Source organism: Marmota flaviventris, chromosome 8 (genome assembly GCF_047511675.1).
Source record: "Marmota flaviventris isolate mMarFla1 chromosome 8, mMarFla1.hap1, whole genome shotgun sequence".
In the NCBI taxonomy this organism is placed as follows: domain Eukaryota; kingdom Metazoa; phylum Chordata; class Mammalia; order Rodentia; family Sciuridae; genus Marmota; species Marmota flaviventris.
In genome coordinates, this window is record NC_092505.1 from 132,534,541 (window position 1) to 132,559,340 (window position 24,800).

Genomic DNA, 24,800 nt, shown 5'->3' on the forward strand with positions numbered 1-24,800 from the left:
AAAAGAAATTAAAGAAAAGACCTATACACGGAAAGACATCCCATGTTCATATATCGAAAGACTTAATGATGCTAAGATGTCAATACTTTTTTCTTTCAGAAATAGAAAATGCCATGCTAAGATTCATATGGAATCTCAAGGACACAGAATAGCCAAAACAATCTTGAAGAAAAAGAACAAAAGTCTCATACTTCTTGATTTCAAAACTTAGTACAAAGCTATTGCAATTAAAACAATGTTGTACTGACATAAAGACAGATATCTACAATAGTGGGATAAAACATCCCGGAAATAAACCTTCCGATGGATGGCCAAATAATTTTCAACAAGAATGTCTAGTCCATTCAATGAGAAAAAGACCAACAAATGATACTGGGAAAATTGTGTATCCATGTGCAAAATGAATAAAGTTTGAAACTTTTCTTATACAATATACAAAATCAACTCAAAATGGAGCAAAAACTGGACAGAAAAAACCTCCTGAAAGAAAACAGGGGGAAAGCTTCATGACACTGGATTTAGCAATGATTGTTTATAAATCATACAACTTACAAGATGCCAATATCCAGAGAATATAAAGAACTCCTACATCTCTATGACAACAACAACAAAAAAATCTGATTAAAAATAACAAAAGATAGATATTTCTCCAAAGAAGACATATAAATGGCTAATAAGCAAACAAAAAGATACTCAACATCACTAAGTATTAGGGAAATGCAAATGCAAATGACAAAAAGATACCACTTCATACTAATTAGGATGGCTACTATCAAAAAACCAGGTAATGGGGCTGGTGATAGAGCTCAGTTGGTAGAGTGCTTGCCTCCCATGCACAAGGCCCTGAGTTCAATCCCCAGCACCACACACACACACACACACACACACACACAAAACAAACAAACAAAAAATCCCCAAACAAACAAAAAACAAACAGGTAATAGCAAGTATCAGTGAGATGTGGAGAAATTATAAACTATGTGTTCTGTTGGGAATATAAAATGGTGCAGCTACTAATGAAAACAATATGGTTATTTCTCAAAAAATTAAACAGAATTTCTATATGATCCAGACATTCCACTTTTGAGTGAATACCTAAAGAAGTAAAATCAGGGTCTTGAAAATATATTTGTAGAGGTCTGACCTACACTGCGTGGCCTGCCAATCCAGAGAGGAACACAACGCTGTTGCTTCCTATTAACCAACATGTGGCTCCACCCAAACTGCCTCCATTTTGGGACATTGCAGTCACGGTCATAGCCCTCACCATGCAGTAATCTCCACCATGGGACATCAAACAGGGCCAAGAGGCAGCTGCCCATTGCAGCACTGTATGCCACACTGCAGCATCACTAAATAGGCCACCCAATGCCATGGTACAGTCCATTCTTTCAGCCCCATCTCTGAAAGTGGTTGCCTCCATCTTGGGACACCTCCACTGCCATCTTGGGTTACTTATGCTGCCTCTTCCACCATCTTTAGTTGGGGCAGCTTCCACCTTGGGACACTGACTAGGATCTGGAAGCCCAACATCAAGGTACCTACAGGCTTGATGCTACTGCCACCACCAACTAGGGACATGGCCGCTTCCATCTAGAGACAACAACCAGGACTTGGAAAACCATCACCAAGGCCCATGCACCAGAGGTATCTCTACTAGGTGCGTTAACAGACACTATCCTGTTGCAGAGGTACTGGGGAGCCTTGGATGGGGTTGCCTCTCTTGTTTTTCCTCCTGCTAACAGCCAACTTCTTTTGACTACCTTTAATTAGTCCTATGATCTAATACCTCTATATTCTCATGTCCTACTTCATAAACATCACAGCCTACCCCTCTCTCTGTCTACCATTAGGAACTGTAAACCATTATGCAAACTTACTGGTTATATGGTAGAAGATAACTGAACTCATCATTTCTGTTTATAGTTTCCAAATAGAAGCTAATTGATTTATGGCTGCATATTGGTTGTATTGGGTGCTATTAACATTGATATACCCTCCCCTCACTTAAAGGTGAGATATTGGCAAACTGCAGGGATACTACAAGACTATAAGGTAGAAGCTGCAATAGATCTGCACTGCAAGAGAGGAAGACACATAGACAACATGAAAAAACAAGAGAGAAAGTACCCCAAACCAAGATACTACAACAATAGAATCCATCAACAGTGCAGTAGATGAAATGTCAGAGGAGTTCAGAATGTATATAATTAAAATGGTCTGCAAATTAAAGAATTATCTAAGTGAGCAAATACAGGCAAAAATTGATCACTCTCAACAAAGAGATAAGAGAGCAAATACAGGTAGAAGATGATTATTTCAAGAAAGAGATGGAGATTCTGAAAAACAAACAAACAAACAAACAAACAGAAATCCTGTAAATAAAAGGAAACAATAAACCAAATAAAAAACTCAAGCATCACCAACAGACTAGATCACCTGGAAAACACAACCTCAGACAATTAATACAAAATATACAATCTTGAAAATAAAGTTGACCACACAGTGAAGATGGTAAGAAACCATGAACAGAACATCCAAGAATTATGGGATAACATCAAAAGACCAAATCTAAGATTTATTGGGATAGAGGAAGGCACAGAGATTCAAACCAAAGGAATGCACAATCTCTTCAATGAAATTGAAAGAAGAACAAGGCTCATCATCGGAGCAAATGCCTGTTTATTGAGGAACAGATCTGCATATTTATAGAGCCAGGGGTCGTTTGACAGTTGGCATGGGGTGCTTTCTGATTGGTGGGTAGGATCAGGTGAGCCAGCAGGGCTCACCATTGGACAGCTCTTCTTGGGGGATGGGGAAGTTAGTCTTTGGAGCCGGGGCGACTCCCAACAGAAATAATATCAGAAAATTTCCCAAACATGAAGAATGAACTGGAAAATCAAATACAAGAGGCTTACAGGATATCAAATGTATAAAATCACAACAGATCTACACCAAGGCACATTATAATGAAAATGCCTAGAATGCAGAATAAGGATAGAATTTTAGAGGCTGCAAGAGAGGAATCAAAGACCAATTTGGATCTCAGCAGATTTTTCATCACAGACCCTCAAAGCAAGAGATCTGGAACAATATAGGGGAAGACGAATTTGGATCTCAGCAGATTTTTCAACACAGACCCTCAAAGCAAGAGATCTGGAACAATATATATCAAGCTCTGAAAGAAAATGGATGCCAAGCAAGAATTTGATATCCAGCAAAATTAAGCTTCAGATTTGATGATGAAATAAACAAGAGTTAAAAGAATTTACAGCAAGAAAGCTGGCACTACAGAATATTCTTGGCAATATTGTTTTTCATTTCCTCTTCATGGATGAAGAGGAAATGAAAAACAACAATGAAAAATCTGCAAAGGGAAGAACTACACTAAAGGAAAGTCCAATCAAAGAAGAAACCATGTGATGTTAAAAAAAACAAAAATAAACTAAAATGACTGGGAATACAAACCATGTCTCAATAATATCCCTGAATGTCAATGGCGTAAATTCATCAATTAAAAGACATAGACTGTGGCGAGGATGCGGGAAAAAAGTACACTCATACATTGCTGGTGGGACTGCAAATTGGTACAGCCAATTTGGAAAGCAGTATGGAGATTCCTTGGAAAGCTGGGAATGGAACCACCATTTGACCCAGCTATCCCTCTTCTTGGACTATACCCAAAAGACCTAAAAAGAGCATACTACAGGGACACAGCCACATCAATGTTTATAGCAGCACAATTCACAATAGCTAGACTGTGGAACCAACCTAGATCCCTTCAATAGATGAATGGATGAAAAAAGTGGCATTTATATACAATGGAATATTACTCAGCACTAAAACATAACAAGATCATGGCATTTGCAGGGAAATGGATGGCATTAGAGCAGATTATGCTAAGTGAAGTTAGCCAATCCCTAAAAATGCTGAATGTCTTCTCTGATATAAGGGGGGTGACTCAAAATGGAATAGGGAGGAAGAGCATGAGAAGAAGATTACCACTAAATAGGGAAGAGAGGTGGGAGGGAAACGGAGGGAGAAGGGGATTTGCACGGAAGATGGAAGGAGACTCTCATCGTTATACAGAATACATGTATGATGTTGTGAGGAGAAAACAAAAAAGAGAAGTGTGTCTCATTAGATTGGGAGGCTAAGGGAAGGGGGGATAGGAAAGGCAGCAGAATAAAATAGAAATTACTGACTATATGACCAATGTGATTCTGCAACCTGTACAATCAGAAAAATGAGAAATTATACTTAGAGGATCCAAAATTTCCAACCAGAAAACTTCTAGAATTAATAAATGAATTCAGCCAAGTAGCAGGATATAAAATCAATACTCATAAATCAAATGCAATTCTATATATCAGTGATGAATCCTCTGAAAGACAAATTAGGAAAACTACCCCATTCATAATAACCTAAAAAGCTTGGAAATCAATCTAACAAGTGAAGTGAAAGACTTCAACAGTGAAAACTACAGAACACTGAAGAAAGAAATTGAAGAAGACCTCAGAAGATGGAAAGATCTCCCATGTTCTTGGATAGGCAGAATCAATATTGTCAAAATGGCCATACTACCCAAAGTGCTACACAGATTCAATGTGATTCCAGTTAAAATCCCAATGTCATTCCTTATAGAAATAGAAAAAGCAATCATGAAAATCACTTAGAAAAATAAGAGATCCAGAATAGCCAAAGCAATCCTTAGCAAGAAGAGTGAAGCAGGAGACATCACAATCTTGAAGATATTGATAAATTTCTAGAGGCATATGACTGACCCAACTTGAATCAAGAGGACAAAGAATATTTAAATAGATCATTTCAAATAAAAAATGTAAGAAAGAAAGAAAATTTAAACAGATCAATTTCAAGCAATGAAACTGAAGATGCTCTCAAACGCCTACCCACATAAATACCTCATAGTCAACAAAGATGCCAAAAACATGTATTGGAGAAAAGATAGCCTATTCAACAAATGCTGCTGGGAAAACTGGAAATCCATATGCATCAAAATGAAACTAAACTAAACCCCTATCACTCATCATGCAAAAATCTCAAAGTGGATTAAGGACCTAGGAATTAGACCAGAGATCCTATCCCTAATAAAAGAAAAAGTAGGCCTGAATCTTCATCATGTCAAATTAGGCCCCGACTTCCTTAAAAAGACTCCTAAAGCGTAAGAAATAAAATAAAGAATTAATAAATGGGATGGATTCAAACTGAAAAACTTCTTTTCAGCAAAAGAAATAGTAAGGTGAAAAGAGAAAGCCTACAGAATGGGAGCAAATTTTTACCACATGCACATCAGATAGAGCACTAATCTCTAGAATATATAAGGATCCCCCCCAAAACTTAACACCAAAAAGCAAACAACCCAATCAACAAATGGGCTAAGAAACTGAACAGACACTTCTCAGAAGAAGAAATACAATCGATCAACAAATATATGAAAAAAATGTTCAACGTTTACAGAAATGCAAATTAAAACTACTCAAGATTCATTTCACTCTAGTCTGAATGGCAGTTATCAAGAATACAAGCAACAGTAACTGTTGGCGAGGATGTGGGGGAAAGGCACACTCATATATTTCTGGTGGGACTGAAAATTAGTGCAATCAATCTGGAAAGCAGTATGGAGATTCCTTAGAAAACTTGGAATGGAACAACCATTTGACCCAGCTATCCCACTCCTTGGTCTATACCCTAAAGACTTAAAAACAGCATACTAGTACCACAGACACTTCAATGTTTTAGCAGCATAATTCATGATTTTTAAACTATGGAAGCAACTTAGATGCCCTTCAATAGATGAATGGATAAAGAAATTGTGATACATATACACAATGGAATATTTCTCAGCATTAAAAGAGAATAAAATTATGGCATTTGCAGGTAAATGGATGGAGTTAGAGAATATCATGCTATATGAAATAAGTCAATTTCAAAATACCAGGGACCAAATGTTTTCTCTTATAAGTGAATGCTAATCCATATGGAGGGGGGTGCACAGGGATAAGTGGAGGAACTTTGGATGGGGCAAAGGGGAGAGGGTAGGGGACAAAGAGGTAGGAAAAATGGTTGAATGAGATTGACATCACTGGTACATGTATGATTGCACAAATGGTGTGGCTCTGCTTCATGTACAACTAGAGAACTGAAAAATTCTGCTCCATTTGTGTACAATGAATCACAGAGCTTCTTACTGTCATGTATAACTGATTAGAACTAATAAATAAATAAATACATAAACAACAACAAAAAAGATATATTTGTACATTCATATTCATTGGAGCACTTTTAAAAAATGCCAAAAGGTAGAAGTAATCCACTTGTCCATCAATGGATAGACAGATGAATAGATAAAATGTGATTGATTTTATATAAAAATATATAAATAAATATATATATACATATATAATATGATCTGACACATGCTACAACATGGATGAAATCTGAAGAAATTATGTTCATTGAAATATCTACTCACAAAAGGACAAATACACTATGATTCTTCCTACATGAGGAACTTAGAGTAATCAAAATTCATAGAGATAGAGAGTAGAATGGTGGTTTATAGGGGCTGGGAGAAATGGGGAATAGAGTTATTGTTAACTGTTACAGAGTTTCAGCTTTATATAATGAAGAGTTCTGGAGATGGATAGAATTCTGGTGATGGTTGTACAACAATACGAATGGCACTGAATTATAAACTTAGAAAATGGTTAAAATGGTAATTTTTATGTTACATATATTTTACCAATATTAAAAACATTAAATTAAAAAAGTCAACTGAATGTGGTTGCAGGCTGAACTTTTAAAAAAAGTCTTTCTTGTTACTCAAACAAAAGTCCTAATAATAACACTAAATGCAACTTACTTATATGCCAGGGCTCCAGCAAAGTGCTTCTGGATATATGTATCCATTACTGGTCGGAAGTGGAAATACTTGATGTCTCGGAGCAGGTTGATGATGAAAACCTGGGAGAGATAGTGCTTAGGTCACCAGGGTTCACTGGAGGCTTCAGACCTATCTCTAGCCAGAAACAGATTATCTTTTTCAAGGAATGCAAACTGTCAGTGTTTTGTCTATTGTTCCCCATGGGAAATAACTATAAGATTTCCATTCTCTGTTTTTCTCTTCTCTCACTCCCAGTATCCCAATCAGATCCAGAGTTCATTAGTTTGTGCCTGTGTTATTCTGAGCCTTTCCCTTTACAATAATTTTGAGTAGTACAATATGGATCAAAATCAGGGACAGGCAAAACACTATCTGTGTTGGTGGCATAAACACTAAAACTTGGAAACCTGATGGAAAAAAGATTGTCTTGTGAGCCACATCAAGCTATGGAAGGCTGTGCCCTTTAGAAATGGGGCTGGTGGCAAGCGGCAATTCCAACTCTCAGCTTGGTTCCTAATCATGTAGATTGCAGTATCTGGTTTTTCTTGAATGAATATACAGCCATCTGGTGGGACAAGATATATTAAGAAAAATGCACTAAACATTAGAAATCCCTGTCAGTTCTTACTAAAACAACCTTCGGATACTCTGAATCTGAAACAACTACATAGAATGAAAGAAGGAGAGAACCTCCAGAGACCTCTGGAACTGCACAGGGTTTTGGAGACTATCATGAGTGAGTCTCTGCTTTTCCCAGTGGTTATATTCTACTTTGTTGGTGAAAAATTGACCATCTGTTTTCCTCTACTAGTCCCTGGGCCTCTTGCTGGTACAGGTCACTACTGCTGGAGCTAGGCAACCCTGCAATAGTGATAAGATGGAGAATTCAGAACTATAAAGCCTAGATTTAAACCTGACCAAGCTGAATTCTTCAAACCTGATCTTGGAGAGATTTGCCTGGTAGGTTGGTTGGTTGGTCTTCCTTGGGTGACACTTCTCAGTCCCTTTTCATTGGAAATATCTGCAGCTTTTACTGCCTCATTCTAATAAGTTAGGGTGTTTATTTAAAAATGTTTTGAAGCATGTGATAGGAATAATTAATAAAAATGAAAAATCAAGACGTGACTTACCAGAGACTGAAAAACCAGCAGGCCATATTTTTCTGTATTATCATCCAAAATCACGAAGAGTGTATCTAAGATGTCCTGAAGAAACTGAAACAACATCAAAAGCAGAGGGCTCAGGGCTCAGGAACTTGCATGCATGGTCAAATTCCCATATACCAGTGAATTTCACTCTTAATAAAATGAAATATCTAGAATCTTAAAACAGGACTTAAAAACTGTCTTGTATCCTGTCTTCACCTAGCTAAGGGATAAGTAGGTGGACAGGGGGGTTTTTATAGCCCAAAGACTCTGAAAAAGACCTAGGAAGCTCTTCCTGTTGAATAGGTTCTAAATCTATAAGGAAAGAGCTATTAACTTAGACAAACAAACAAAGAAATAAATAAATTGGACACCCAGGCAGAATAGCAGATTCTGATGCAAAATTTGAGAAAAAGAGCTCAATTTCTTGGGTCTTCACAGAGCTTACCAGTCCCTTACTCTCTACTGTGACCTAAATATATAGGGTACATTTGGATGAGGTGTGGCAAGTTAGACTTTACCTACAGTAACTATTTTTTAGTTTAGGAATTAGTATTCTAGGAGAAGGGAGAAGGCAGCCAATGAGGACTCTCAGTGAAAGTAAAAGAAATCTGAGAGTGTTCTTTATTGCTGTTGATTTTTGAACATATGGCTTTTTTCTTCTTTTTTAAGTTAAAAAAGAGAGAAACTAATAAATACTGATAGATCCTTAGAGTCTAAAAAGCAAATATAATACTTTGCCAGTCAAATCCCAAGTTAAATGATATAATATTTATAATTTATTTCAAACAATATGAAGTGGAAGTGTAGATTAGAGTGTTGATGGGTCAGGTAATGAGTTAGTGGTTCTTGGAATTAGGACTCTTTTTATACTATTTTCAACTATTGGGTAAGCTTGAAATTTTTCTAGTAAAAAAGTTTAAAAATTAAAAATGTCAGCATATGCTCTTTATATTCTCTTCTGGTGAATCAAGACAAATTACTGATATTAAAACCTGATATGCGGGGGGCTGGGGTTGTCGCTCAGTGGTAGAGCACTCGCTTAGCACGTGCGCGCCCTGGGTTCAATCCTCAGCACCGCATAAAAATAAATAAAGGTATTGTGTCCAACTACAACTAAAAAATAAATACTTAAAAAAATTCTTAAAAAAATAAAATAAAGCTTGATATGCTGGTAGGATGTTTTCTTGTCAGGAATATGACAATTCCTTCTCTTTTTTGTATTAGGGATTGAACCCAGGGGCGGTTAACCACCAAGCCACATCCCCAGCCCTTTTTTATATTTTATTAGAGACAGGGTCTCCCTGAGTTGCTGAGGCTGGGTTTGAACTTGCAATCCTTCTGCCTCAGCCTCCCAAATTGCTGGGATTACAGGTGTGTGCCATCGTGCCTGGCTATGACAACTCTTTCTTAAGAAGACTACAGATTTCTTAATACCTTATCTGCAAACCTAATATTTTTATGTTTAAAAGGAAAATATGAGTATCAATTTATCTCAGATTTCAAAACTACTATTAGTCTATGAAGAATTTTTTAAAAATTCTATGATAATTAGATCAATTCATTAAAACCAAATTCATACATTAACTTTATAAAAGTACAGACTTTAAAAACTAGAGCTCTGAAATGAAAGTATAGACTGTGCATCTATGCTAACTGATTTGTGATGGCAGAGCTAAGGAAGCTCATTATGAACAGAATGTCTTCTCAAGATTTAATCTGTAGCCTATATTCTGTTGCTCTTGCTGATGATTGAAAGCATCTCCACCTTCCTCAGTAGAGTTCAGTTTGTTGTGTGTAATTCACCTTCTGGGTTTTCACCACCAGCAAGTGTCTGGGTGGGCTTAAGTTACAAATGGGTGGCCTAGAGAGGTCATATAAAAACAACTGGGAACTGGTGGTATTGCTGTCAGCCTGCTTAAGGTCATTAGATGAGAAATGTCATAAAGGTATCTGGAGGAAGCAGTTGAGGTAGGTGGGTAAAGGTTTCATTAGCATGGACTTGAAGTGAGAGATGGGGCAAAATCAGCAGCTACAGATGAATGAATATTATTCAGAGTTTGAATAATAAGGAAAGTAGACCCAGAAAGACATTAGGTTTGGGTTGAGGTAAAAGGTTTACAAAGTAAGGAAAATGAGAAAGAGGCCTAAAAGAAGGCAGAAGAGACCTGAAGGAATATAGGCAGCAAAAAACACAGGGATTGGTTTTGGGAGGATGCTTTTACCACTGCCCTTTACTAATAATGTTTCTCTCAGTGAAGAAAATGGGTTTATAATTATAATTAAAATATAGTCTTTAAAAGGTTATAAACTTGGTATGATAAATACTTTTTTTCTTTTTGTGGTACTAGAGATGGAAGCTAGGGCCTGTGCATGCTGGGCAAGTACTCAACCCCAGCCATTTTAAATTTTATTGTGAAAAAGGGTCTTGCTAAGTTGCCCAGGCTTGCCTCAAACTTGTAAACCTCTTACCTCCCAGTCCAAGTAGCTTGGATTACATCTGGCTATACACTTTTATTAAAAACTAGCTAACAACAAACTGAAACAAAATGAAACAGAACAAGAAAAACCTCCAAGATATTCCTATTCATCTATTACGTATCTGGAGAAATAGCCTTAGAGGCTTACTAGCAGAAATCACGGGGAGTTAACGTCTTTTACCCAGATTCTTTCCCAGCAGTATGTTTGCACAAAGTAAAAGACATACCTTAACAATTTCCTCCCCACTGACATGCCGCAGCCTCCCTAGGATGTCCATGATCCGGTCTGGAAAGGCCTTCCATTTCAGTAGAGCAAGGAGGTCCACTAGAAAGCAAGCCCAAAATATGGTGAATCCTGGCTCTTTCAAGGTTGAGCAAGGCCAAGACTCCCCAAGACAAGAACAGGTGAAATCTAGAGGAAGAGAACTAGCCATGAGCATCATAATGGACTCTTTAATGCTAAGGTCAAGGCCAAGATCTATCTGTGCACCCTGTATGTGCACTCTGGTGCTATTAACACCATGGAAACCTCATAGGCTGCTCTTGCTGAGGGACTCCATCAACTTCAAAACAAAAGAAGTCTCTTACTCTGGTATGAAGAAGTAATACTCTCTTGTCTCCCTTAACATGCACTAGCAATGTGGAACCAACAACTGAGGACAGTGGAGGGCACCTTGCAGGCAACATTACCTACCATTTTGGGTGAGTTTGGTAGAAGAGAGCTGTGTGGAAATGAAGAAAGACTCTTTGGTGCTGCGCTGGAAGATGAGGCTTGAGGGGATATTAGGGCAGCCATTGTAGTCTTCCTTGCAGCAGGGCAGGCCCAGGTACAAAGCATGGTTGTTAAATGTGCTATTCTCATCACACTGTAGATGAAAAGTAGAGAACTGAAAATGTTTTTGGAGCCATGCCATGTGGAAAAATCAGGTCCCAGGGAATTTCTGAGCTGATATTTGCTCTTATCTTCCTAAGGCTATACCTTTTGTCTCAGGTCGTTTTGGAAGAGTGCTTTCTGTTTAGAAACTTCCCAGAACATTTTACGTGCTTTTTAAACAAAACATGGAAAGGAATGTGGCCTCCACCCGTTGTACAAACAAACTTGGGTGGCAGCTAAGCTGTGACAGCAGAACCATGATCTCAAATAGCAGGACTTAGAACTTAACTAGCCGGGACAACAATGGCATAGAGGAGTCAGTAATAAATTTTCATCCAATGAAGTGGGAGGTTGGAAACAAAAGGCCTGTTGGCGTCAAAACAAAAGCCTGCCCACAGCTGTTCTGTTTTCACCCATCACCGCGCTACTCTGACTCCTCTGACCTGCCCAATAAAACCCACCTGAGAACCATGTGTGAGAGTTGCCACAGGAGGTGAAGGGTTGGGATGAAAGACAGTCAGACCCCATACCTTGTACACATAAAGCTCATGAATATCATCTGAGAGGGTGGTGCCATCATCACGCATCAGGGGTGAGAATGCAAAGCCAAAGAGTTTCTTTTCCCCTTTGTCTTTTGCTGCAACCAGAGGTAAGTGTTAGCTATTTTTGCCTTTCATTTTGCTTTTTAATAGAAATTCTTTTTGTGTTTGTAACCTCCATTCTTTTGACCCTTCTTTCATTAACTAGGTAGCAAGCTGACTATAGAAAGGATGAGAAACGTACTAGAACAAGCTTCCATTTATGCCCCAAGACATACAGGCTACCTAAATACAAAGAGAAACTAAACTGCTGGTCTTGATGACCTAGGAGTTCTTTGAGAAGCAGTTTAATAGTGCAAAGGAAAAATCCAAAGAATGATGCTAGATATTTCAGACACTAGGAAGGCCCATGGTTCTTTTACACTCCAAAGAACACCCTCTAATAACATCTGATCTCTGAGTATCCATTTATTCCTAAGTCCTCCTTTTCCTGCCCCAATAAGAATTCTCTTAATTCTATTCTACAAAAGAGAGTTATATTCATATCTTCAAGGGAATGTGAAGGGGAGTCTCACTCACTGGAACAATGTCTGAATTCGAAGCGCAGGTGGGAGCCCCGAAATCTGTCAATGGGGATAGGCAATTTAATAATTTCTCCCCAGCGAGGACTGTTACTGTGATAGAGGACAAAGGAGTGATAGGAACTTCTATTTGGCTCTCCTGAACCCAAGCTGATGCAATCCTGTAAGAGATAAGCAAAATAAGGTGTTATTTTCTTGAAGGGAGTGCCTGGATTCTGTGTATCACTAGGACATTTTCTCCTGTGTGAAAGTTTTATTTTCACATCAGGCTAAATCTATGAAATGAGAGTGTACTTGACTTAAATTTAATACTTTTAGAAACAACTGTGTGGATGGTATAAACAATTAGCAGTCACAATTGCTCCTTGTTTTCCTTGGGGCAGAAGTTACCACACACACTGCTTGGTAAATTGGAGGGAAGCTAGGTAGTGCATCTGAATCACTAACATAGACTCTTTATCTTCAATGAGAAAGGAAACAGTAAGTTCCATGAGAGAAGTCGACTACACAGCATTGCACCATATCATAAAGAAATACTAAATTATAAATCAAAAGAGCTTGCTTTCTTAATTTTCTTTAGTCCAGTGTAGGACCTGCATTTTAGATCACCATTTGCTGACTTTCCTTGGATATAAACAAGGAGGGCCAGATTTAACTTGACCTGTTCCCAAATGTTGCCATGAAGATATAGTCCCAAGAGTACCTGGGCCTCTGTCCTGGAGGACAGGAAGCTTTGGGCAACATGATCAGGAGCATCTCCCTGACACACAGGAGCAGCATGACTGACTAATGGCTTTGCTACTTTTGACACTTTCCATGCAAACCATGGACATGCCAAGGTCCTTCTGTTTGGTTTTTAAAATGATACATAAATTACTGTTTTCATCACTGTTTCAACATTCTCCTTTATTTCTGGCTTGCTTCGGAAGATGTTATCAACTAGTTTTACCTTTTCCTCTTTCAAATGGGGATGATCCCTTCTGCTCTGCATGCCTCACTGGGAATGTTGCCACTGTTGCCAATACACAGAAGTGAGACTTATGAAAGACTGATTTGCCTTCTATCAAATGCACTGCAAATGGTGCCTTGTTACTAACCAGGAACTTAACTGTGATATGTCTAAGGGAAAAACTGACAATATAAATATTGCATACCAGGTCTCTGTTTTCAATGAAGAGTGCCAGAGGATCCTTGTACTACATGAGCTGGAAATAATGTTCCAGGACTGAGTTTGCTGTTCTTTAATTCATAACTTGGTACCAGCCAGTGAGTGTCTACGTTTTACTTATGACCAAAATGCAAATATAATTTTCTAGGTTAGCTTAAGAAACAAAAAGGCAAAATAGAACCTAATAACTATTACCAAAGTAGGCAAGTTCATGTGAGGCAGAATGGCAGAAGAGGTAACATGTAGGACAGAACTAGAGGGAATAGGTATAAATTGAAACAGGAGGGATTCAGGTCAGACACTAGGAAGAATTTCTGCAAAGGCAGATGACACTGGAAGTCACTATCAAAGCATACTATAGGGTTTCCTTGAAGAAAGGGAAAGGGAGAGAAGAATGTGTATGGGATGATTTGAGTTCAATCCTGCCTGAAGGAAATGGACTTCTAGAAAGACCATAAGAACACACCAGAATTATTACATTGGCCTCCATTCTACATGACCGACTGGCAAGCCTTACCTTCAGTATTTCTCCATCTGCATAAAGCACATACATGGTCACTTCAATATTCTTTTGTACACTCTTTCCCCCTCTTTCAAAATCCCCCTTCTCCAGGGTTAGGTACAGGTCATTACGGATATCACCTGCAGGGAAAGAAATGCCACGTCCTCATGACCATAGAAGTTACACTGCCCCATTTACATGGAGAAACAGGCTAGCATTTGGAACCTCAGGGGCTTGAGTGGGTGCTCAGGGCATTCCAAGCTTGGTTAATAACAATGAACATTCTACCAACATCAGTGCAGCACTCACGATGGTTAGTCATATGTTCTCTAAGTCTGAATCATAAAGATAACCCCTGGTTTATCCAGTGTAGAGAAACTTCTCTTATGCAATCTAAAACACCCCAAAAGGGAATATTTTAAACTCAGAAGGAATAACACTTATTTTAATTATGTCTGTTTTATTTACTAAAATTTATTTATTTATTTATTTACAATTCCAAAACTTTTTGAGTCCAAATAGAGTATATATCCACCATTCCTTCTGGAGACTTTGCTCCAATTACCTTCCCTGCTGGAGTGCCCAGCTAAAGTCCCTGGATGACCTGTCAGTTTTTCTTTGTTTTGTTTGCAAATGCTCTGGGAGTAGATCACTCTCCAGGAACACAGAGTGAAGGCAATGGGGCAGCAATCTGTTACGCTCTTGTTGCTTTCCTGTGCTCTGACTCCATTCTATTCGTTCATCTCTGTTACTCAAGATCCGGCAGGAGAAACTCAAACTATTAGGTCCAGAATGAACCAAATCACACCTGCCTTTTTAGGAAGGTGAATTGAAAGAAAACTGGGCTCCTTGTTCAAGTATAAGAAGAGCTTATTAGGCTGCTGTAAGTTTATAAATCTGTAACATGGCCAGTTTTATTCCATAATTTTATAAAGAAAGGCTTTTAACTTTCTAAAAAATATAGTAACACCATGGGGAAAAAAACTTCAAAGGAAGAAAATAGCAGAGGAAAACAGGTAAGAACAAAATGAAGATGTGTTAGCTGCTTATAGAAACCATCTAGGAGGTCACAGGAAGTTAATTTGCGAAGCAAGCCAATTCAGAAGGCAGACATTCTTTCTACTTTCAATTTCTTAGAAAAATTGGCACAGTGAAATATATTTATTATCTAGAATTGCAATGACAGAAACAGGGCTTGGTTTTGGTTAGCAACTGAGCTTTCTGGTTTAGTCAGAGATAGATGACAATGTCTTTTCTGACCAACTCTCAAATTGTGGAAGCATCTGAATATCTCTCATTATTGAAATTGCGATAGAACAAGACTGGCACATGTGCAAGACTTTCTTTTTGGGTCTTCATGACATGTCCTTCCAGTCTTCACGTCACCTTCCTATTCTAGGAGTGCAATCTTGTAATCACAGTTATTTGGATGCACAAGTTTTCAAAGTATTTTGGCTCAAATAGAGAAGAGCAGCTCAAGATAAGTACTTAATTATTCTCTGGGAGTCCTGATAACTTTCTCTAATGTGTGAGAGCCATTCTGTTTTCCAAACAAGCAACTCTGAGGCTACCATGAAGGGAAGAGGAAAATCTGTTCTAAAAATCATACCTAAGGGCTGGGGTTATGGCTCATTGGTAGAGCACTTGCCTAGCATGTGTGAGGCACCACATACAATTAAATAAATGAAATAAACATCAACAACTAAAAAAATTAAAAATCATACCCAAATGCAACTGTTGCATATGTGGGGCATAAGAGGGTATCCATCCTTGAAGTCTGTTCAGACTTTCCTCCTGGGATGGCTAGAGCCTCTGTTTTGAATGTGGATGAATTTGGAATCTTAATCTGCTTCCTCTGGGCATCCCTGCTTGTGATCTCCTAGCATACCATTAATAGAACTCAGGTGTGCAGGTGGAATGGTGAAGGCAGGTAGAAAGAGAAGGGAAACTCAAATTCATCAGTTTGCTATTTTTAGGACACAGAATAAATAAAACCAGTTCTGAAAAATACTGAAACTCCTGAAAGTCCAAAATTTAAACTTAATTGGGAACTTTACTATGGTCTATTGTTATTATAATAGGATAAATCAGATTTAGTTACACCTGTAATTTTTAGCAATTAAAACAGAGCCATCGTCTGATAAAGGCTTTTGGTTTCACATTAGCTTTCTTACAAAACTTAAGTAATTATTCAATTTCTAGAATGATTTAGCATTAAGTGAATAGTCTAGAGAATTTTAATGTCTAATCTGAAGAACAAGTGCTGGTTTAAAATATTAGCCTTGCTTGTATTCTCTGGAAGTTTTTCTGAAGATAATCTATGTGGCTTTAAGAAGCATATTTCTAAAGATCATTGGAAATATTTTTTTAGGTTGTACAATGGCTTTTGATTTTTATGGCTCTATACAAGGTTAACCATGCTACAGTGAACATGTACTTGAAATGTTTTCAAAATTTTCTTAGCAACATATTACACAGAATACTAATATAAAACTGGGCATTGTCTTGGAGATTATAATCATAGAATTTGATCTGTGTTGACTGTGTGGAATGAGTTCACAGTTTCTGAGGAGGACATTTTAAGCCAAAATGCCAGTTTCAAAATGGAAGGACTGAGTGAGATAGTCCTACATTTTTCGTTCTTTTCTAAAAATAGAATTCCTTTGGTGATTGTATACCTGAGGGGAAAAAACAAGTAACTCTCAGAGTTACAGACTAAAGAAGCTTGATTTCATCAGGTCTTTGCCTGTTCTTTATTTGTGGAACAGACCTACATAGATCAGCACTGTTCTTAGATATTAGGCTCCCTTATGGGTTGCAATTTTGCAAATTATGGTTTCAATGAAAAAATGGCATTTTTGTGAGAGTTAATATTGCTGCAGGTGGGGGAAGCTTCTTGTCAAAAGCTTTCTGGGATCTTTTAAATTGAATTGAACCAAAACACCTAGAAAGCACGTGAAAAGCCCCAGGTCTGTCTTACAGAGCCTTCCAGGACTCCCCTGCTCTTCAATGGTCCTTATTGCGTGTTACATGTTTACAAAATCTACCAGTTCAATCACGCCTTTGGGTTAAGGCATTGGAGGTTTCTATAAACTTTAGCACCAATTTCCAGGAAATATTAACAGGAGAGGGATGAGGACAGGCACATTACAATGAAGATGGGAAAGAGAAGGCGTGAGCAGTGGTTTTGGAGATCAGTTTGCAGACTGCTGCCTGGCTCTCTGTATTTGAATCACCTGGGAAGCTTATTAAAATTGGATTTCTAGTATCTAGCCCTTCAAATTATATTGTGTGTGTATTATGTGTGTGGTGTGGTGTGTTTAAAAGCACTAGGTAATTCTGATGCTCTCCATCGTTTACACAAGAAGACCAAAATATGAGGTCTGCTGGGAGGACACTGATGAAGTTTGGTTAAAGTGAAGGGATGGACAGCTCTTAGGCTGTATGGAAATATGCTGGGAGGGGTGTGAGGTTTTTCTGCAGGATGTGAAAATAGGTATTACTGAGGGTGGTCCTGCTGATGAGTCTTCCTTTTAGGAAGGGCCTTGGGCAGCTCTGCCTTCCTTTGTTGGGTGTTACCTGTTTTCTAGGGATGGTAGAGGATATTATATCTCAAAGTACTTAGTTCTTTCTTAGGTACCATGCAATAGAATTTTTGAATGAGATGAGTGAATTGAGTTTATTCTTGTAAGGGGGTCTCAGAGTAAACTGTCTCTACTGTATTCACAGCTCCCATAATAGCCCATGTCAGCTGTTGGTACAGTTGTGGTCAGGGAACTAGGTACTTAACAGAGGGCAGGGGTTGGAAAACTTTTCCTGTATAGACAGTATAGGCAGTAAATATTTTAGGTCTTGTGGGTTGCATATGTCTCTATTACAGTATTCTTTGTTTTCACAACTCTTTAAAAAATTCTTAGCTGGTAAACAGTACAAAAATAGATTCCTGGCTAGATTTGGCCCAGGTTATAGTGTGTTGATACCTGGCTTGGAATGTTTATATGAGAATAGCTATGCTACACTGTCACTATGCATCAAAAATTTCAACTCCCGAGAGCCTACACAAATAGCTGCTGGGAAGGAGAAATGTAATGACTCTGATGCTACCTTATTTTTTCATCTCTATTGATATATTTTACAGAGAAGCAAAAAGACTAGAACAAATTTAATAAATTCTTTTTATAGCTGTTAATTCAGACAAGTGAATAATAATTTCTTTTTTGCACTGAACTTTGTTTTAATTTCTCAAAACAAGTTTTTAAAGGTGTTAAAAATTTAAAAGAAAGCTAGGCATAGGGTTATGTCCAGGTCCAAGAAATCATCATGGTGTTGCAAGAATGTTCTTGAGACAGGCAAAGATCAGAGTGTTGGGAAGAGTGGCAGGTTGGCTCCAATGTGAAAACAGGTTGTGTGTCCTCAAAACTTGCCTGCTCTAGCAGCTGGCTAAGTCTGCTCAGAGGCCATGCCTTGGGTATCATTGACAGCCTGATGCTACCTTATTATAATGGGAAATATTCTAGGGTCCTTATGGAGTGAGAGGTCTGAGAAGTAAACAGCTCTATTAAGTCAGCAGAAATCTTGGAGGACTGGGGAGCACTGCTGATGAGTTGCCAGTGCCATGGCATTCAGCAGTAATAGATCTGACCTTCCAAAGACATGTATTCTAGCATGACTCTGGAGAAAAAGAGCTCAGGATATGTTTGCAGGTTTCTTCTAAGAGCAATTTTCTTAGAGGCCTCAGAACTTCTGAGGTTTAGCTCAAGCACTATAGCATTCTGCCAGCAAGAGAATCTCTTGCCAGAAACTCCAGCATTATTTGAAGTTTGGGGCCCTGTCTCATATGATTCTAGCCTATGTAGAAATGGTTCATAAAGGCCACATAAGTTTGGGCATTCAGTCTGGTTTGGATTATTTATTAAATTTATGTCCCTTCTATATAAATTATTCATACCACATATTAGAAGGCATTGAGTTCAAATAAAATAGCACTTAATAGTATATTATTTATATTTTGTATGCATCTAAATAGGATTAGGAGGAGCTTCTATGAAGGTGATTTCTTTCCCTTGAGACCATAGACAATAAGATATATCTTATCTCAGAAGACACAGCAGCTTACATGGAATGGTGCCAATTCTATCTTTTTGTAGAATAGGAAGAAGTCTCCTGACAAAAATCATTGAGATGTGAAGATACTAACACGTTACATGGAGTCTTGAACATATGAAATCAATGTTTTATTTTGTAGTAGTTTTTATTTTCTTGAGGGAGAGAAAGGAAAAATAACAATCTTGGGAGAGATTCTTTAGGTATCCAAAAAAGATGGGCTCTTTATTTTTCTCACCATGTCTTTGCGGTCACACTTCTGGTATCTATTACTATAAAGTCAGTGATGCCCTCTGCTCTAACAGGATGACAGATATGGGAATAGCATCACATCATTATATATAGTTATTCCTTTCTTGGGTCAGGAATATGATGATCTTTTAACCTCTTACCAGACCAGAAATGATCATTCTTAAACCATCCCTTAGCAATAATACCAAAGCATCATTTGACACAGATCAAACCAACATGAATCCATTTGTGACAAATCAGTTCATCACTTCCCTTGAGAAGACCATTCTTTCGAAAGTGATATCTCTGTACATCTGCTCTCTTTATGAAGTATCTCTTAGCAGGGCTGGAAAAAGATAAACTTTCTGATTCTGTGAGGCTTGGGGTAAGTACTACTCATTTTCTTTTCAGTTGCAGTAACTCTTCTGTCTCATAAAACAATCCTTTCCCATCTCTATATACCTCAGACTTGTTAAGATTTTCTAAACATTCCAATATGTTCTCAGATATTAATGAATACCCTAAGTAATATGATGTCATAGGGTGGGCTGGTAGCTTCTCTTTTTGTCTTTTCAGTTACTGGGAAGGTGAGGCTGATGAAGGATTAATAATGTACATGACACCCCACCTCAGTATTGCAACATTCCATGAAACAAAGGAAGATGGGAACAAAGCAGGCAGTAGGCAGACAGGACACAAAAAAGCAGGAACTTACACCCAACTATCTTCAGCTCTGCATCAGAGAAAAAGGGGCGAGAATGAGGGGACAGCACAGAGAAAAACAAAAACAATTAAGACAAACAGGAAAAGAGACAGAAACATCACTGTAGGTCTGTGATGAAATATGCATTTTTTTTATCAGAGATCAAAGAAAATTATAGTGTATTTCTGAGTACAAGGCAAGAGTCAGGGAATCCTCTAGAGGGATGCCATGTCTGCATAGCTGTCTTCTAATGGGCAAGTTCAGGACAACCCAAAGAGGAGGGGTATTTGCCTCAGATCTGACTCAGGGAAGAACAAAACATCTCCAAAGCAAAATATTTTCTAGGGCATCGTTCTCTGAGAGGTTTCCAGACTAGCAGCATCACCATCACTTGAGAGTTTGTGAGAAATATGAATTGTTGAACCCTGGCCCAATTCTACTGAATTAGAAACTCTTGGTAGTGGGCCCAATAATCTGTGTTTTCCCAAGCTTTGCAGGTGATTCCAACACACAATAAAATTTGAAGATTACTACTTTAGAGAAAAACTTATTCTTTGTTTTAAAACAACATATTAAATCAAAGGTGGACTTCTTATGGCAAGACAGAGATCATTTAATAGAAAACTTGGCCTATACCACAGTCTACTAAAACCACAGAAATTCAAGTCTTATGAAACAGGTTAAAATGTTGTACTTCCCAAAGAGCATAACAGAGCTCTGTCTTTCCATTGACCCCAGGGCATGAAGTTTCCAGGAAAGATAAGAAATAGTGATATAGAAGATGTTACATCTCTGTTGGCTTAGACATGATCTGGATAATGGTACAGCCCCTTCTTGAACACGAGGTTTTAAATTATTCCTTTCAAGTTATGGTCTTTTGGCTGACAAGAGTTCTTCAAAGTTTGATTATGGCTAATTCTGATACATGAGTCACAGGGAACTATATTACTATCTACTTGTTACCCTGGAATATCTTTCTTTCCTGCTTATCTTCTTTAAAATAAAATCTAGGAAAGAAGTAAAAAGGTGTTATAGTTATTAGTTTCTGTACTGAACTAAAAATGGTCTAGAGAGAAGGAGAAGTACCCACGGAAATATCATGATCAACAAAAAAGTTATATGTGCTCAGTTTCAAAAAATGGCTTAAATTCCCATATCTATTTGTTCTTTTATAATCTAAGATGGCATTTTTTCTGGATCAGCATGCCTTTCTCTAGAGCCCCAGGCTCCCAGAATACCTATAGTATCACTGTTTTTTCTCTGCTCATTATTATGAGCCATGAGCAGAGCTGGATAACTGTGTAGTCAGGGTCTTAGCTGTGGCTCAGAGGAGGATATCTTCTGCTCACATCAACACAGTGTATATTTACACTCCAGTAAAAAGCAATAATAGGATGTCAGAAAGACCTTTTCAGAAAATGGCATGTTTGGTATTAGTGTGGCTATAGCCTATCTGAACTCTTTCTTATAGTTCTGCCAATTCAGTTTGACAGAGACCTATCTAGGCAGTTTGACAAAACAAGAAAAACAACTTCCCCAAATGAGTTTCTGCTGGTTTCTGCCAAATACTAGGGAGTTATTTTTTTTTTAATTGGTACATTGTAATTATGCATAGTAGTAGAATTCATTATATTATATTCACACAAGCACATAACATAATCCTACCAATCTCATTCCCAAAATACTGGGTACTTTTAAAATAAGGACCACAACTTACGAGTAATTCTAATTTTTCATCTACTGTAATTTCTCAGACTTAAGTGTCAAAATGCTCCTAGTTACTGACAATTGATTTTCTTGTTCTTTCTCCATTTGCCCATGTGTCAAGAAGATGAAGCTTCTTGTAACATGGCCACACAAGTACTATGAGGCTGAGGGACTGCTGCAGCCCAGGTATAATGTTCTCACAGTTGAAGAGTGGCTCAGAGGCAGGAGGAGGGGTGGCCAGAACTTGGAACAGACTCACCAAAGCACTTTTTCTGGAAAACTGTATAGTCAGGGTCTTAGCTGTGGCTCAGAGGAGGATATCTTCCGCTCACATCAACACAGTGTGTATTTACACTCCAGTAAAAAGCAATAATAGGATGTCAGAAAGACATCCTATTATTGTTTCCCAAGACAGACTGACCACATTTTAAACACACATTATTGTTGCTCTATCAGGACCTGCAGGTGCAACTCTATTTTATTGCCCACGGGTGGCATACCCACTCTGACAGTATATTGTGGTACATTAAGGAGGTTGACAATTGTTAACAGCCCACAAAACTGTGAGTGGCCATCTGTGCAAAAAGCTCTTTCCTCAAGAGTAAAAGAGTGGAAAAGGAGACAAAGTATGCACAACCCCCCCCCCCTTACTTTCAGTTTTAGCACTCAGTACTTCAAAGGCAGACAACCCAGGAAGAAGCACGCTCATATTCTACCCTACCCCAGATCTCCCAGGACTTTTCAATGTTTCTGCCCAGGGGAGGACAAACTACTTTTGCTTCACCAATGCCTGAGATTGCAGATTTCCACAGTCATGTTGAGCATAAACAGAAGTTATTTGTAAAGCTGTGGACCAATGATACAAAGAAATACAGACTACTTCAGAAGAGATATCTTTCTATGGATGAGGTTTTATCAGTGTAAGTTGAATTTTGCTTAAGATTTTGCTTAAATACATTGATTGAAACTTGCCCCTTTCTAGTCTTTGTTTAATTGTTTTAAAACCTATGAATATGTGAAGGTTATTAGAAGAGTAATATCAAAATATTAAATAACTTCTTAAAAGAAAGGAGAGGCTTGGGGTGTAGTTCAGTGATACAATGCTTTCCTGGCATGGGTTCAATCCCCAGCACTGAAAAAAAAAAAAGAAAGGAACTTGGAGTATATTTCTACACTGTGTAAATCTAGATAGCTAATTTTGAAAAGATCATCAGATCAATTTTGGTAACCATCTATTCTTTTTTTTTGAAGCCAGGCTGCCAAGAAGCCAAGGACTATGTTGGACTCTTCTTTTTCTGATTACTAGGTCCAGAGAGAGCTGAGGAATTGTGTAAAGACAGCATGGGAGAAATGTTCTATGGAATATTCACCTCTATAATAGCCAGGTGGAGGCCTTTCATAAGCATGAACTCTACTTAGCATTTAGGGATAAACATAATTGATCTAGTAGCCTAAGTTTCCCATCCCTTTCCGTATTCATGAGTAGAAAATGAAGGTTGTGCACAGCAGTTTGCTCTCATTCATAGTGTCCATGGAAAGAGGATAAAGGTAAAAGAAAATAAACCTATGCATAGTCAGTGTAACTGGAAAGCTGCCAGAATTTATTGCATGTACCTTCCCCTATGCTCAGGTCATGCTGCCCTTGGGTATGTGTTGGCAAATGTTCTCAACATGAGAATTGACCATAAAGAACTCTAAACAGATGATATTAAAGTGGTCACAATCAGTTCATTCTAGCCTGCCATGGCCATTTTAAACAAAAGGAAATAAGCTTTTAGCAGAATATTAAAACTCAATTGAGAGGGTAGGTCCACTCTTCCTGGAAATCTATTCAGATAACCAGATACTTGCCTGTTCATTCAAAGTGTGTAGTTCATATTATTTGCTTGATATAGTTTTTTGATACAGTAAAATGTATCTGTGATTTCTATACAAATGAGATTCACTGATACTGAAAGCACATGTTTTAGTATATTCTTCCCCTTGAGCAGGAAATTTTTATGAGGCAATTTTCTAGTGAATATGATAGAAAAGTAGGGTACAAAAAGGCATCTCTCTGAAGAAATTCATGTTGGTTCCTATCATTCAGCCTCTATAAAGCCCATGTGCTGAACTGTCACATTACATGGGTGAACATGATATGGAGGCTTCTGGAAAAGAACAGATACTTACAAAAGCCAAAGGGTCACTGGTTGCAGATTACAGTCAGCAAACTGATTTGGTATGTGGAGGCATTTAATGGCTGCAGGGCTCTTCCTGAGCATAGCTCATGACCTGCCTCAAGAGAGGAGCAATGGACTCCATCTTCCTAACTCATCTATCTCCCTACCCAGCCCCAAGCAGTTCTGCCTACCTGGCATGATGACATCAGGAAATCCCAATTTTCTTGTAATTGCCAATCCCCTATTAAATACCATGGGATTTTCTCTTCGAATCTGTTCCATGTCTCCACGAAGAAGCTGCAGAGAAATAATAAGACCTGCAAAACAAAAATATTTTTTTACTCAAAACCACACTTTCACCCTATTATATAGTACTAGAAAAGACACAAAATTCATTTTTATTTTTTATTTTGGAGTGCTGGGGATTAAACCCAGGATGTTACACATACTAATTGCCACTCCACTATTGAGATACATCCCTAGCTCTGGTATTTTTCTTGAGAGGAAACAAATAATACAGAAAACATAAATGCATAAATTATAATGAAGAAACTTTTATAAAGCTAAAGGAATTTAAGTCAAGGTGACCTCAATATCCCATAGAATCACAGACTAAGATCTAGGAAACTGAATTGCCTTCCTCTCTGTTCTCCAGTACCCAGCCATGGTCTGCCTGGACCCCAGTTAATACAGAGTGAGAG

General features: G+C 38.0%; 1 protein-coding gene across 1 annotated transcript in view; it reads right to left on the reverse strand.

Moving 5' to 3' along the window:
• The window catches only part of Dock3 (dedicator of cytokinesis 3), a 589,868-nt gene that overhangs the window by 94,912 nt on the left and 470,156 nt on the right, over positions 1-24,800 (reverse strand). The window contains exons 13-20 of the mRNA XM_071614941.1: positions 24,291-24,416; positions 14,209-14,333; positions 12,522-12,684; positions 11,934-12,040; positions 11,224-11,395; positions 10,757-10,854; positions 8,035-8,118; positions 6,884-6,984 (exon numbers count right to left, since the gene is read on the reverse strand). Coding sequence (XP_071471042.1) covers positions 6,884-6,984; positions 8,035-8,118; positions 10,757-10,854; positions 11,224-11,395; positions 11,934-12,040; positions 12,522-12,684; positions 14,209-14,333; positions 24,291-24,416 — 976 coding nt within the window. The remainder of the gene's footprint in view (positions 1-6,883; positions 6,985-8,034; positions 8,119-10,756; positions 10,855-11,223; positions 11,396-11,933; positions 12,041-12,521; positions 12,685-14,208; positions 14,334-24,290; positions 24,417-24,800) is intronic.